The sequence below is a fragment of the Phyllobates terribilis genome, unplaced genomic scaffold (genome assembly GCF_046119375.1).
Source record: "Phyllobates terribilis strain yellow unplaced genomic scaffold, ASM4611937v1 Scaffold_10__3_contigs__length_209671492, whole genome shotgun sequence".
Lineage (NCBI taxonomy): Eukaryota > Metazoa > Chordata > Amphibia > Anura > Dendrobatidae > Phyllobates > Phyllobates terribilis.
The window spans coordinates 166,525,840-166,542,459 of NW_027362770.1; the positions used below are offsets into that span (position 1 = coordinate 166,525,840).

At 39.9% G+C, this 16,620-nt stretch overlaps 1 protein-coding gene and 1 pseudogene across 1 annotated transcript in view; one reads left to right on the forward strand and one right to left on the reverse strand.

Moving 5' to 3' along the window:
- LOC141164065 (uncharacterized) overlaps positions 1-16,620 on the forward strand; it is a 110,728-nt gene that overhangs the window by 36,931 nt on the left and 57,177 nt on the right. The window contains exon 7 of the mRNA XM_073649227.1: positions 10,488-10,539. Within this exon, the coding sequence (XP_073505328.1) occupies positions 10,488-10,539 (52 nt within the window). The remainder of the gene's footprint in view (positions 1-10,487; positions 10,540-16,620) is intronic.
- LOC141164900 (uncharacterized) lies at positions 2,811-7,784 on the reverse strand (annotated as a pseudogene).

A 16,620-nucleotide genomic window follows, 5' to 3' on the forward strand; every position in this document is an offset into this window, starting at 1 on the left:
TTTAAGCCGCTGCTGAACAGCTCTGACTGTGGCTTCTCTCCCGTGAGAACAAAAAAATCAGAAGTTGAACTTCAACATGCCCAATCCTTCTCTTCCCCAGCATGATCCGTCAGAGGAGAGTCAGGAGGCCTCAGCACATTTCAAATTTTTGGCCGGTTTGACCAACTTTGATCTATTGTGTATTGTGGACTCAAGCCGCTGCTAGAGAGTTCTGTTGGCAGCCTATCACCTCTGATGAGAAAAGGATCGAGAGTTTAAATTCCAACTTGCCCGATCCTACTCTTCCCTGGAATGATCTTTCAGGGGAGATTTGGGAGGCCCCTCTACACATTACATTTTTGGCTAGCTTTGATCTACTCTGTATGGTGGCCTTAAGAAGAGAGTCAAGAGGACCCAACACATATACAATTTTTGGCTGGTTTTGGCCAACTTTGATCTCCTGTGTATTGAGGACTTACGCCGCTGCCGGACAGCTCTGACGACGGCTTATCTCCCCTGACGACAAAAGGATTGGGAGTTCAAATTAAAACGGGCCCAATCCTTCTCTTCCCTGGCATGATCTCTCAGGGAGATTCGGGAGGCCCCTTTATACATCACAGTTTTAATTTACTATGCATGGAGGCCTTAAGCTGCTCCTGGACAGCTCTGATGGTGGTCTATCTCTCCTGAAATCAAAAGGATCGGGAGTTAAACTTCAACATGCCCAGTCCTTCTCTTCCTCAGCATGATCCATCAGAAGAGAGTCAGGAGGCCCCAACACATATCAAATTTTTGGCCAGCTTTGATAAACTGTGTATGCGGGCCTTAAGCCACTGCCGGACAGCTCTGATGGCGGCCTATCTTCCTTGACGACAAAAGGATCAGGAATTCAAATTCCAACTGGCCAGATCCTTCTCTTCCCAGGCATGATTTCTCAGAGGAGATTCGGGAGGCCCCTCTACACATAACATTTTGGCCAGCTTTGATCTGTGTACGGGAGCCGGAAGAGTTCTGACGACAGCTTATCTCCCAGGATCGGTTCAAATTCCAACCGGCCCGATCCTTCGCTTCGCCGGCTTTATCTCTCAGGGAAGATTTGGGAAGACCACCTATAGATCACATTTTTGGCCAGCTTTGATGTACAGTGTATGAACTCCTAAAGCTGCTGCCGGACAGCTCAGACGGCGGCCTATCTTCCTTGCTGACAAAAGGATCAGGGGTTCAAACTCCAACCGAACCTTCTCAACCCTGAAATCATCAGTCACGGGACAGTTGAGAGGCCCCCATACACAGAAGATAATTGGCCTTTCCTGCTGAAATCAGTCGGTTTGGGTGACTTTTTTTTTAATGCTTGTAGGGGCCTTCGGTAAATATTATTATATAAGATCTACAGACGCGTTTCAACCTTTTATTCGAACTACTGATGTGGTAAACTAAATCTTTTTCCATTTTTTTTTTTAGTACGTGTTCCTTTAAGACATTAGGGTTTCAGGAGACAGATGAGAGCGTTTCCTACTGGCAGAGCATTATGGCGCTTATCTGCAGCAGGCGCAGCAGCAGCTGGAGAGCCCAGTGCTTTCTCCAGGCCAGCACACCTGTGAAAACAAGGCACCAGGGCTAATGTGACTTGGCTTTCATAGGCCGGGGCAAGGCGCTGGATCTTTACTGCTGCTGGTAAATTGTCAAGTCTTGCCCCAGTTTTCCCTCCTTCCTGTATGAGACAAGCAGACTGTGGCCAATTACCACCGAAAGCGGCTTAACTCCTCGCGTCCTGAAGGCATTTCGGGACTGAAAAATTATCACAATTAAAATAGAGCTTTAATTTTTTTTTCTCTTGTATTTTTTTTTTATTTTTTTTTTTTAATGATTTTTATTCTGGAGGAAATTGAAGTTGCTTTTTTTTAATTCTTTTTTGAGCGGTCACGAACCACAGAGATGGTTCAGCATGGCAAGAGTTAACGTTGGCCGCCTGATTATCTCATCCCTGCAGCCAGACGCTCATCTAATGCTCCTGATGAAGTCATTTTACTACAGTGTATGGAGTTTGCACCAGGTCACCAATCATGTGGCACATATATATACACACATACATATGTTTGTACATTTATATACCTATATATGTATTTTTATATATATGTGTATATATTTATATTTGTGTATATATATATATATATATATATATAATGTGTGTGTATATGTATACATGTATACTTGTGTGTGTGTATATATATATATATATATATATATATATATATACATATATATGTCCATATACATGTATATACACACCACATGAATGAAATAAATAAAAATATATACGGTATATACCATGCCAGTCCAGGCATTTACACCCAGACGTATGACATATAAACATGGGCACCGTATTATCAATGGCAGGAATCAGACACATGAATTATGAACGCTCCGGGCTCGCACCGCGGAGACTGCACTTGCAGACCTGCAGTATTCAGCATGTAAAAACATGGTCAACCCCATTTTATGATTTGGGCCTTAGATAAAAGACAATAAGTAAGATGTGGAGGGACAAATGTTCTTTCAAGCTGGAAAATGTGTATGGGGGGTTCTTTTCCTTACCAAAATAACCCCCTAAAATCATATATATAAGTATGTATCTACCTGTTTTTATGTATCTATCTATCACACATCATATTTTCATCATATTCATCTATATCTATCTCATAGCTTTTTTTTTTCTCTTTCTTTCTGTCTTTCTTCCTTTTGTTCCTTTCTTTTTTCTTTCTCTCTTTCATTCTATTTTCTTTTTCTTTCATTCTTTCCTTTTCTCTTTCTTTCTTTTTCTCTCTCGCTATCTATCTCATTCTTTCTTTCTTTCTTTCTTTCTGTCTCTCTATTGCATATCTTTCTTTTTTCTTTTTTTTCTTTATTTCTTTATCTCTCTCTTTTCCTTCCTTCCTTCTTTTCTTTGTCCTCTCATACATACCATTATCTTCACAATAGTGTCAAGTTAAGCAGACAGGCTCATTTAGAATAAGTTTCACATTGGGCATCTTTCTTTCTCTGTCTATCTATCTATCTATCTATCTATTATCTATCTCATATCCTTCTTTTGCTCCTTTCCTTTTTCTTTCTTTCTTTCTGTCTCTTTTTCTGCACTTTAACTTGTGCTGATCCATTTTTTGTTTATTTATCTATTATCTATCTATTATCTATCTCCTATCTATCTATTATCTATCTCCTATTTATCTATTATCTATCTATCATCTATCTATCTCATATCTTTCTTATTTCTTTCTTTTGTTCCTTTCTTTTTTCTTTCTCTCTCTTTTCCTGCACTTTTACTTGTGCTGATCCATTTTTTGTTTATCTATCTATTATCTATCTATTATATATCTCCTATCTATCTATTATCTATCTATTATCTATCTATCTATTATCTATTATCTATCTATTATCTATCATCTATCTATTATCCATCTATTCTTTCCATTCATATACGCCATCTTACTTGAGTATCACATTCACCATAAACCTGTCACCCGGCAGCTCCTAGTAACGCTCGTTCTCCGATAATTGTGAAGTGTAATCAGGCTGCAAATGACAGAAAGAACGAGCGGGTGAAATGATTTTCAAGATTGCTTAAAAAAAATCATGGTTCTCGGCAGCCTAGGCTCATAGAACGAGTTATTACTGATCGTTCTGTAAACATCGTAAGCGCAATCAGCCCGTCCAACAGGCTGTTACATGACTGATTGATTGGCAAACATGGAACCGATCAGAGGTTGTTTAATGCCGCGGATGGGCTGATATAAACCTAGTCTTAGATGCTATTTTGGCACTATGGCTACCTGGCTACGGAGATTTGTCTATCTCTGCCCTAGGTTGGCCATAAGATCACACAGCGGTCTGCCAAATGCTCTTTTGGCAACAAATATCTCTCCCATACACATGCACGCTTGGTTCAGCTGAGCATACATGTGTCCTGAATGGGGAGAAGGGAGGGATCACTGCTAGACACTACCGCTGACAACTTATCTACCCTGGGAACAGAAGGATAGGGCATAAATATTCAACATGCCAGACCTTATTTCCACAGACAGCATCTGTCCGGAAGAGTCTGGAGTCCCGGTTACACATGAGGTGGTCTGTCAGGGGTACCACGCTGACTTTTGGAATCGCCTACTCCAAATTTATTACCAAGTTATTTGGATTTTTCTGCAAAATACACCAGTGGTTAGGCTTTCCTCCATCCTTGCTGGTTCCATCAGGATTCTCAAACAACCAGTTTTCTGCTTCTTTTCAGCTGCGGCGCCTCTTGTAATCTCGTTAACGGAGTTCCTCAGTGACTCCCACTATCTATGAGTGGGTGCTCGCGTTATACAGCATTATGAGGATGGAGCAATCCTGGCTAATCATCAGAATCGGCTACATGAGGTCGTTCCTACCGGGGCCTCCTGGTTGGACTTCAGGGACTCGGAGTCATTCCAGGCAAATCTTGCATCATGTGGTCATGGGCTACATAGATTTGATGTTGGGGGCTGCTCTTTGACCTGTTTCTTCTTTCTTTCTTTCATTTTTTTCCTTACTTCCTATCCTGTGTTTTCATTTTTTCATTTCTTTCTTTTCTTCATTTCTTCCCTATTACCTTCTTTTATTCCTTTCTTCACATCTGTCCTTTCTTGAGATCCATGCATCCTTTCTATTGTTACTATCTTCCTTCCTTTCCTGTATTTCCTTCCTTCCTTTCCTGTATTTCCTTCCTTCCTGTATTTCATTCCTTCCTTTTGTTTGTTTCTTTCTTCTCTCTTCATTTCTTCCCTAATTCCTTCTTTTATTTCTTTTCTATCTTCCCATCCATACTTTCTTCAGATCCATGCATCCTTTCTTTCTACCTAAATTTTCTCTTTCTTTTTCTCTTTCTTTCCTTCTTCTCTTTCTTCCTTCCTTTGTTTCATTTCTTTCTTCCTTCTCTCTTCATTTCTTCCCTACTTCCTTCTTTTCTTCCTTTCCTTTCTTCCCATCAGTCCTTTCTTTCTTTCTCTTTCTTTCTTCATTTCTTCTTTCCTTCTCTCATTTCTTCCTCTTTCTTTCTTTTTCTCTTAATTTCTTCCTTCCTCTCTTTCTTTCCTAAGAAGTAGGGCTCATTGAGAATAATTCCCACATTGGGCACCTTCAGTAACTCCAACTACTTTCCAGATAGTGTATGAGCTTCACCGTTTGCTCTTACCAGTCTTTGAGCCTAAAGCCCAATTTTTGCCCCAACTTTGCACCTTTTCTTGTGATATACAGTACAGACCAAAAGTTTGGACACACCTTCTCATTTAAAGATTTTTCTGTATTTTCATGACTTTGAAAATTGTACATTCACACTGAAGGCATCAAAACTATGAATTAACACATGTGGAATTATATACTTAACAAAAAAGTGTGAAACAACTGAAAATATGTCTTATATTCTAGGTTCTTCAAAGTAGCCACCTTTTGCTTTGATGACTGCTTTGCACACTCTTGCCATTCTCTTGATGAGCTTCAAGAGGTAGTCACCGGAAATGGTCTTCCAACAATCTTGAAGGAGTTCCCAGAGATGCTTAGCACTTGTTGGCCCTTTTGCCTTCACTCTGCGGTCCAGCTCACCCCAAACCATCTCGATTGGGTTCAGGTCTGGTGACTGTGGAGGCCAGGTCATCTGGCGTAGCACCCCATCACTCTCCTTCTTGGTCACATAGCCCTTACACAGCCTGGAGGTATGTTTGGGGTCATTGTCCTGTTGAAAAATAAATGATGGTCCAACTAAACGCAAACCGGATGGAATAGCATGCCGCTGCAAGATGCTGTGGTAGCCATGCTGGTTCAGTATGCCTTCAATTTTGAATAAATCCCCAACAGTGTCACCAGCAAAGCACCCCCACACCATCACACCTCCTCCTCCATGCTTCACGGTGGGAACCAGGCATGTAGAGTCCATCCGTTCACCTTTTCTGCGTCGCACAAATACACGGTGGTTGGAATCAAAGATCTCAAATTTGGACTCATCAGACCAAAGCACAGATTTCCACTGGTCTAATGTCCATTCCTTGTGTTCTTTAGCCCAAAAAAGTCTCTTCTGCTTGTTGCCTGTCCTTAGCAGTGGTTTCCTAGCAGATATTTTACCACGAAGACTTGCTGCACAATGTCTCCTCTTAACAGTTGTTGTAGAGATGTGTCTGCTGCTAGAACTCTGTGTGGCATTGACCTGGTCTTTAATCTGAGCTGCTGTTAACCTGCGATTTCTGAGGCTGGTGACTGGATAAACTTATCCTTAGAAGCAGAGGTGACTCTTGGTCTTCCTTTCCTGGGGCGGTCCTCATGTGAGCCAGTTTCTTTGTCGTGCTTGATGGTTTTTGCAACTGCACTTGGGGACACTTTCAAAGTTTGCCCAATTTTTCGGACTGACTGACCTTCATTTCTTAAAGTAATGATGGCAACTCGTTTTTCTTTACTTAGAATTTGTATTATGGCAAGAAAAAAGCAGCTAACAGTTTACTCAGAAGGACTATCAGCTGTGTATCCACCTGACTTCTGCACAACACAACTGATGGTCCCGACCCCATTTATAAGGCAAGAAATCCCACTTATTAAACCTGACAGGGCACACCTGTGAAGTGAAAACCATTTCCGGTGACTACCTCTTGAAGCTCATCAAGAGAATGCCAAGAGTGTGCAAAGCAGTCATCAAAGCAAAAGGTGGCTACTTTGAAGAACCTAGAATATAAGACATATTTTCAGTTGTTTCACACTTTTTTGTTAAGTATATAATTCCACATGTGTTAATTCATAGTTTTGATGCCTTCAGTGTGAATGTACAATTTTCAAAGTCATGAAAATGCAGAAAAATCTTTAAATGAGAAGGTGTGTCCAAACTTTTGGTCTGTACTGTATCTTTGTCTGCCCTTTCCATATCTGTTTTGCGTTTTTGCTGTATTTTTCCAAGGGGTCTATGTTTCCCCTTTTTGTATCTTATCTTTGTTTTTTGTTTTCAAACTTCGGTAAAATCAGATCGAACATAGAATGATCTGCTCTTCGTAGAAGATTGAGGCATTGTTGTTGGAATTCTTGTGGTTGTACCTACGTCAGATGTTTCGTAACAACCTTTTGGCCAAGAAGAATAAATGTAGATGCTTAAGATTGAAGGCCAGGACCCTACTAAATGCCACCAGAGTTCTACGATTGGAATTCAAGAAAGTTTTGATGTTCTCCGTTCTGGTGGAATCCAACTTTTCGAGTGGGAAGAACAATCATTAAGGAACTTCTTCAAGATTTCTGAATTGTAGACTTTTTTATGAGTCTTTTTTTACTGATCTTCCTGGACATCTGGAGGGTCGGTACCAACATTGTATTTAGCCGAAACCAACGTGATGGCCTCACACAATGCCTCGTTGACGAAACTAGAAGACACCAGCTTTAAGGACACGGACCCAGCTCATTACAAAGATCACGGGCAGGGTTTACCCGAGGACAACTTTATTCTTATGCTTTGAGGTTATATTCTGTGTATGATTAACCAAGTCCCGGGCACAGAGGCGATGACACCAGCTGATCTTGAGCTGCTGCCATTCAACTGACAAGACCATGAAGCTGAACATGTGGAGGGCTTTAGGAGAGGATCTATGTATAAACAACAAAGGGAATTATTCTTATCTTAATTGCAGTGGAAGTTTTTTTTTTTGTTTTTTTTCCATGACTCCTTTTTGAGGACAGACGAGTAGATGTGGGGGGGGGGAGGCACATACGCTCATTAACATAATAATGCTGAGAGCAAATGTTTACATTTCAGTAAGTGCATGCATGGGAAATATTCTCCAGGGCTGGGCGTACAACACAAAACCACCAGACAAATGTCCCCGTAATTCATTTTTATTTTTTTGAAACCCTTCGGCTCAGCTTTGTTTGCTTGTAGATTTATTTGATCAGAATTTTAGATTTAGACTTTTAGATTTTATTTTTGAAATTTAAACAGAAAAAAAAACAAAATATTCCCACAATGGAGAGCTTAGTGGGTGCAACGAGATCGGTGTGAAATGGCGATCAGGGTCAAGAGACGTACTGCCCTAAATACTAGTGGTGAGATCAAAGTCATGGGAGGTATGACCCTAAATATTAGTGGTGAGATCAGAGTCATGGGAGGTACAACCCTAAATATTAGTGGTGAGATCAGAGCCATGGGAGGTATGACCCTAAATATTCGTGGTGAGATCAGAGTCATGGGAGGTACAACTCTAAATATTAGTGGTGAGATCAGACTCATGGGAGGTATGACCCTAAATATTAGTGGTGAGATCAGAGTCATGGGAGGTATGACTCTAAATACTAGTGGTGAGATGAGAGTCATGGGAGGTACAACCCTAAATATTCGTGGTGAGCTCAGAGTCATGGGAGGTACAACCCTAAATATTAGCGGTGAGATTAGAGCCATGGTAGGTATGACTCTAAATACTAGTGGTGAGATGAGAGTCATGGGAGGTACAACCCTAAATATTCGTGGTGAGATCAGTGAGATCAGAGCCATGGGAGGTATGACCCTAAATATTCGTGGTGAGATCAGAGCCATGGGAGGTATGACCCTAAATATTAGTGGTGAGGTCAGAGTCATGGGAGGTATGATCCTAAATATTCGTAGTGAGATCAGTGCAATCAGAGTCATGGGAGGTACAACCCTAAATATTAGTGGTGAGATCAGTGAGATCAGAGCCATGGGAGGTATGACCCTAAATATTCGTGGTGAGATCAGTGAGATCAGAGCCATGGGAGGTATGACCCTAAATATTCGTGGTGAGATCAGAGCCATGGGAGGTATGACTCTAAATATTAGTGGTGAGATCAGAGTCATGGGAGGTATGATCCTAAATATTCGTAGTGAGATCAGTGCAATCAGAGTCATGGGAGGTACAACCCTAAATATTAGTGGTGAGATCGGTGAGATCCGAGTCATGGGAGGTATGACCTTAAATATTAGTGGTGAGATCCGAGTCATGGGAGGTACAACCCTAAATATTAGTGGTGAAATCAGAGTCATGGGAGGTACAACCTTAAATATTAGTAGTGAGATCGGTGAGATCAGAGCCATGGGAGGTACGGCAATAAATATTAGTGATGAGATCAGAGCCATGGGAGATACAACCCTAAATATTAGTGGTGTGGTTGGTGTGATCAAAGTTAATAGAGGTACAACCCTAAATAATAGTGGTGAGATCGATGACATCAGGAGGTTTCTCCAGCACCACTACTGTGGTCACCATGTACAATCTATCCACCTTCCATACCTTTTTGGATAGATATTTTGATAAATCCAGAGTCTCCTTGGTGCGTCTTGTGATCTGCACTGCTGTATGTATCACATTCTACGTCTACGTCTGGGGAAAGTATGTAAAATCCGAGTGTGGATCGAGCTTTTTGATTATGTATTTTTATTTAGTTTTTGTTATTTTTTTTAGCTCACTTTATTCCAATATTTTGCATAAAATTAGAGATTATCTCCAGTTCCCAATGTCTATTATTATTTTTTTGCGACATCCTAGAACAACGGTGTTTAATCATGGTTTATCAAAGCTTGCTGGGAGTGGGTAGTGTCCCATCAGTGTGTATGGTGGCCAATAATTTATATTAGAGTAAATAAGGATTGGGCAGACTGAACTAAATCGTCTGATCCTTTTGTTCCTAGGGGAAATAAGAGATGTCTGACCGTGGTTTCCATCATTGAAAACACATAAATGCACGATCGAGCATGCATGTGTATTCAGGAGTTGGAAGAGATCGCTATTGCCTGAAAGCACCACCTTGAGACTGCTGTCTCAAGACGACAGCAATTCCTTATGTCCCCTGTATGCAGGTACTCTCTGATCTGCCAAGCATGCTTGTGTTCTCATTGAGGAAAGGGAAGTTATCCACTGCCATCAGCTTATCTTTCCTGAGAACGAAAGGATTGGGCATGTCAAAATCAGATATGTCTTATCATCTTTTTCCTGAAGAGTGGGGACTCCCTTCCATACACTGTAGCTAGTTATAGAAGGCTATACTGAGCAGAGTCAGGGTTCACCCAAATCCCACCCATTTTCCACCTGAGACAGCCCAGGATTCTTTTCTAGAATCGTAACCGTTCGGAATGTCCAAGCCGTTCGGAATGTTCGATCCGTTCGGAATGTTCGATCCGTTCGGAATGTTCGGTACTATGCTACTATGTATGGTCACCTTGATATTTGCTACTATGCTGTGTGTATGGTCGCCTTAATGTGTATGGTCACCTTGATGTTCGCGTGGGGGGATTTTTGTTTCAATGGAAAAGGTCACAGTGTGGGGTTCCCATAGGGGTAAAGTTGGGGAGTATTAGACGTTCCCTATGATACAGGAATTACCCCGTAAGTGTAGAAACCTATGGAGTGCGGCCGTCACAGTGACAGGTGCTCCTAGGGGCATGCTTGTAGAAATATTTGCGGCATTTTGTCTTTTAATCTTTCTGCGCTCTAAATATAATCTTGTTTGTCTTCTTTCGGCAGATTCCGCGGGTGAGGAGATGTCAGACGCACGAGGCCGGGGCACAACGTGCAGGTATTTACTGAGCATTTGTGACATGTCAGTGACAGACGGGGTCACCTGAGCCGCGGGCCTCACAAAGGGGGACTTGTTCTCCGATTTGTATGGAAAGGAGCAGGTGTCCGAGCACGTAATGACGTGTGTGCGATACGGGGTCCGCGCCAGAGCAGACCACGCGGGCATTTATCCCACTGCTCAATGTAGTCAGCGACCGCCGGCCCCTAGCCTGGTGGAGTCATCATTTTGCAAATACCAACACCTCCCATTGGCCAGGTATTGGGGGTTACAGCGCTAAATATTCAGGAGACACTACATAAAAGTGCAAAAAAAAATCCTTTAATCCAGCATTAATGGTGGGTGCGAGATTATCAAATATTTCAGATTATCGGACGGTCATAGCTAGTATATATACTGCTCCTTATTAATGGTAAAGAACATCGTAATGAAATGATTGAATATTCTGGATTATTGGACAGTCATAAGAAAGTATATTATATAGATTATCCAATAATCTGGATTACTGGACAGTCATAAAAAAATATATTATATAAAGATTCTACAATATTCTGGATTATTGGAAATTGATAACGTATATTACATAGAGATTATGCAATATTCTGGATTATTGGACAATCACAGGAACGTATATTACAAAGAATGTATCCAATATTATGGATTATTGGACATAGGAAAAAATATTACTTAGAGATTATCCTATACTCTGGATTATTGGACAGTTAGTTATAGGAAAATATATTACAAAGAGATTATGTAATATTCTAGATTATTGGACAGTCATATGCTAGTATATTACAGAGATTATCCAATATTCTGGATTATTGGACAGTCGTGGGAAATTATATACATTACATTTGTAATTTTATAGCCATTGCAATAAGATTATCCAAGATTCCAGATTACTGGAAAGTCATAGGAAAGTGTATTACATAGATTATCCAGTATTCTGGATTATTTGACAGTCATAGGAAAGAATATTATATAAAGATTCTACAATATTCTGGATTATTGGAAATTGATAAAAACGTATATTACATAGAGATTATGCAATATTCTGAATTATTGGACAGTCATGAGAAAGTATATTATATAAAGATTATACAATATTCTGGATTATTGGACTGTCATCAGAAAGTATATTATAAATAGATTAGCTAATATTCTGGATTACTGGACAGTCATAAGAAAGTATATTAATATATATATATACAGTATATATATATACACATACACGTATAAAAACTATTTATACAATATTCTGGATTATTGGACAGTCATATGGCAGTATATTACATAGAGATTACCCCAATATTCTGGATTATCAGATAGTCATAGAAGAGTATAGAAACTAATTTGTAATAATAAAGACATTGCAAATAGATATTGAATATTCTGGATTATCGGACAGTCGCAGGAAAGTATATCAAACTATTTAGCACATTGCAATGAGGTTATTCTAGATTATCAGATGGTTACATTATTAGACTTTCTGGATTATCAGATGGTTACATAATCAAATGTTCTGGATTATCAGATGGTTACAGAATAATCAGATGTTCTGGATTATCAGATGGCTACATTATCATACTTTCTGGATTAGTAGATGCCAGATTATAGGAATTTCGCTATATAACCATGTGTAGGCCCTTATAAAATGCCGTATACTGTAATCATTATATTACAGGCCGGTGACGGACGCCTCTAATGGAGACTTTTCTTAATAGGACTTGAAAGATGCAAATAAAAACCATGTGATAATCAAAGAGCGGCGCACGCTGCCAAAAGTGGGGGATCTGGGACCACTTTCTCCATGATTACTCTATGACCCTGTCCACCTTCTTAACCGAATTCTGCTTCAATACATCTAAAATGAAAAATTATTTTCTATTATCAATCTCTTACCGCTTTGTGCATACAGGTCCTATGCGGACCTATGTGTCTCCATGGTAACAGACTACAAACAGACTTTGTGTAGTCTGATCCTGAAGTTGTAGCCCCTTTCATCAGTTCTCAACTAACATCCAATGAAAAGGGAGAATGGTTGATTGCAGGATCAGATTACATAGGTCTGCACTGGAGCTGTAGACGCAAAACGGTAAGAGATTTTTAATCAAAATTAGTTATATTATTTCATTTTTCCTATTGCTGAGCATGAACATCTCGCATCTCCATTAATTTCCATGGGAACTCTGAAAATTGTCGAGCATGCACATCTCCATTCATTTCTATGGGAGCTCTGAAAATTGCTGAGCATGCGCATCTCTCCATTCATTTCTATGAGAGTTCTGAAAATCGCTGAGCATGCGCATCTCTCCATTAATTTCCATGGGAGTTCTGAAAATTGTCGAGCATGCGCATCTCCATTCATTTCTATGGGAGCTCTGAAAATTGCTGAGCATGTGCATCTCTCCGTTCATTTCTATGAGAGCTCTGAAAATTGCTGAGCATGCGCATCTCTCCATTCATTTCTATGGGAGCTCTGAAAATTGCTGAGCATGCGCATCTCTCCATTAATTGCTATGGGAGCTCTGAAAATTGCTGAGCATGCGCATCTCTCCATTAATTTCTAATAGAGTTCTGAAAATTGCTGAGCATGCACATCTCCATTAATTTCTATGGGCGCTCAGAAAATTGCTGAGCATGCGCATCTCTCCATTCATTTTTATGGGAGCTCTGAAAATTGCAGAGCATGCGCATCTCTTTCCATTCATTTCTATGGGAGCTCTGAAAATTGCTGAGCATGCGCATCTCTCCATTCATTTTTATGGGAGCCCTGAAAATTGCTGAGCATGCGCATCTCTTTCCATTCATTTCTATGGGAGCCCTGAAAATTGCTGAGCATGCGCATCTCTCCATTCATTTCTATGGGAGCTCTGAAAATTGCTGAGCATGCGCATCTCTTTCCATTCATTTCTATGGGAGCCCTGAAAATTGCTGAGCATGCGCATCTCTTTCCATTCATTTCTATGTGAGCTCTGAAAATTGCTGAGCATGCGCATCTCATTCCATTCATTTCTATGGGAGCTCTGAAAATAGGACACAAAAAAATCAGCCACAACATATGAACCCACGTAAAGGTAGATATTTTTTTTTTCTTAAACCAGACCTTCAAGTAAAAAAAAAAAAAAGTTACTGTCCCTTTAAGCATGCTGATTTCCATAGACAGCGCTGTGGGGGCTCATGCAGACTGGATAGATGCATTTCAATTTGAGCTTTTCACATTTACATGACGTTTGTTGTGCTTTTTTTTTATGTTTTTGATGCTTTTATGATGAATTTTTCATGAGTTCTCTCGTTCCTGATTTTACATATCTAATGCAGCAGTTTATTGAAATACCGTAGGATGGATTTTCATTTCGACAGTGGCATGAAAGGAACCATGGGGAATATATTTTTAATGTTTGTTTTTTCGGTATGAGGCATATGTGTTTTTTTATGTTGTTGAGAGAATAAAGGGATTTTGCCATCTGAGACATTTATGGCATATTTTTTTTATTTTATACATATGGCTGATTGCTGGTGGTGCAACTATTAATCCATAATGTGTCTATCCTGCAGAATTTAGGTCTGTTTCCTTCTTTTGGTGGATTTTTCTAGGTGTGTTATGAGAGCTGTGCTGATTGTTCTGTGTCAATCAGTGTCTCTCCCTTTCACCTCTCACAAGGCTTGTCACTAGGTCAAAAGTGGCTTGGTTTCCCTGTTATTTTATTCCCGCTGCTCCCCTGAGTGCTCCGTTTTTTGTTTTTTTAAAATCCACCAAACGATTCCAGAGATATGAGCCTTTTTATTTAGGTACTGTGTGGCAGAGAAGCCTAAAGACCCGCCCCTGAGGATCTGTGAGCCACGCCCCTGCGGTACAGACCAAACCGTAGCACTAACTAAAAAGTCCCATATCTCTGGAACCGTATGGCGGATTTAAAAAAAAAAAAAAAAAGAAACTGAAATACTCATCGGAGCATTGAAAAATGATTTCTCTTTCAGTATGTGTCTCACACATACCCATAGACATAATGCTGCAGTTGCATCCCCCTCCTCCCTTCTTTGATTTTATTTTTACATTACTCTTGACAGATAATTTGTTATTTTGATGAATTTTCTGAATAGAACCTTCAAATGTTACCCAAGAATTATTTTTTGTTCTGTACCAATCAGTGGCTGTCCATAGTTTTGCTCCCTTTCCCCTCTCACAAGGCTTGTCACTAGATCAAAAGTGTCTAGGTTTCCCTGTTATTTTATTTCTGCTGCTCCCCTGAGTACTCAAAGTTTTTTTGTTTGTTTTTTAAATCCACCAAACGATTCCAGAGATATGAGCCTTTTTATTTAGGTACTGTGTGGCAGAGAAGCCTAAAGACCCGCCCCTGAGGATCTGTGAGCCACGCCCCTGCGGTACAGACCAAACTGTAGCACTAACTAAAAAGTCCCATATCTCTGGAACCGTATGACGGATTTAAAAAAAACAAAAAACTGGAATACTCATGGGAGCATTGAAAAATGATTCCTCTCCCATTATGTGTCTCACACATACCCATAATGCTGCAGCTGCATCCCCCTCCTTGACTTTTTTTTTATATTACTTTGTTATTTTTGATGAATTTTCTGAATATAATCTTCAAATTTTTCCCAAGAATTTTTGGGGGAATTGCTAAGGAATATAGATTATTGCTTTCTGTTATCAGCCATTTAATGTCTCCAGTGCCAAAAACCTCCATAAATTCGTACATACATGTGTGATACGAGCTTTGCTTTAGCTTGAATGGCCCTTTAATCCTTTTGCACCAAACCATCTTCTGGAAGTCTGCACCATGTATGCAGCCAGTGGAAATATTAATATCGTAGCCGCGTTTCATTTCTTTTCGAGGTGGACCGCGCCGGAATGTTTCACAAATAAATACTTACTGTGAGTAGCTGTTTATTCAGTTTTAATCCCATTTCCACCTCCATCATTTCTGAACAGAAAAGACGGAGGGAATACATTAAAGATGAAACATTTGGTGAGGAGCGACCCCGTTCTAAGTTCCTCCTTCCTCTTGGCGGTTTGCTGCCTTTTACACAGGCTACGGCTGCATATTTTGTACCCTCTTGGGACTGACACACAGCCCTCCTATTATGTCTTATTAAAAGGCCTGACAGACTGCAAATCTACGATGAAAGCAGAGTCTACAGACTACGTCTCAATTTTTGAGCATATTTCTCCTTAGGGTTTGGATCTTTCCGCCATATCAGGATCAGTATAGGTCTGAAGTCAGGTAGAAGAATGATGCAAAGACTTTCTTCAAAGAAAGTCAATAAGCATCCAAAGGTTTTAAGAATGTTTCCTAACCCCCCCCCCCCCAAAAAAAAAAAACTTGTCCAATCAAAATAACCTACATTTCCCCCTCTAGTCGAAATGATCAAAGACAATTTTTCTCCACAGCGTTTCTATTTTTAAAGAGGATGCCTGTGACGAGACCACCCCTTTAAGTAAATTAGCCCCTCATGGTAAGACATAACAACTGTTATGATCCAAAACTCTTGTTTTACCCCCATGCTTATATTTATTTAAGCGTGGGCGCGTCTTATTTTAAGTCCTTTTTCAAATTAATGCTTACATTTCCTTAAGCGTGGGTGGGTATTATTTGTATTATTTTGCGTCCTATTTTACACCCATGCGTATATTTCTCTAGGTGTCGGCGGGTCTTATTTTAAGTTCTAATTTACAACCATGGTTACATTTCTTTAACTGTTGTGGAGTCTTATTTTGTGATTTATTTTACACCTATGCTTACATTTCTTTAAGCGTGGGTGGGTTTAATTTCAAGTCCTACTTCACACCATTTTGTATATTTCTTTAAGCATGGGCGGGTCTTATTTTAAGCCCTATTTTACACTCATGTTAACATTTCATTAACTGTTGCAGACTCTTATTTTGTGATCTATTTTACACCTAAGCTTATATTTCTTTAGGCATGGGCGGGTCTTGTTTCAAGTTACTTTACAATCGTGATTACATATCTTTATCCGCTAGGGAGTCTTATTTTATGTCCTATTTTATACCTATGCTTATACATATTTTTTAAGTGTGGGTGGGTCTTATTTCTA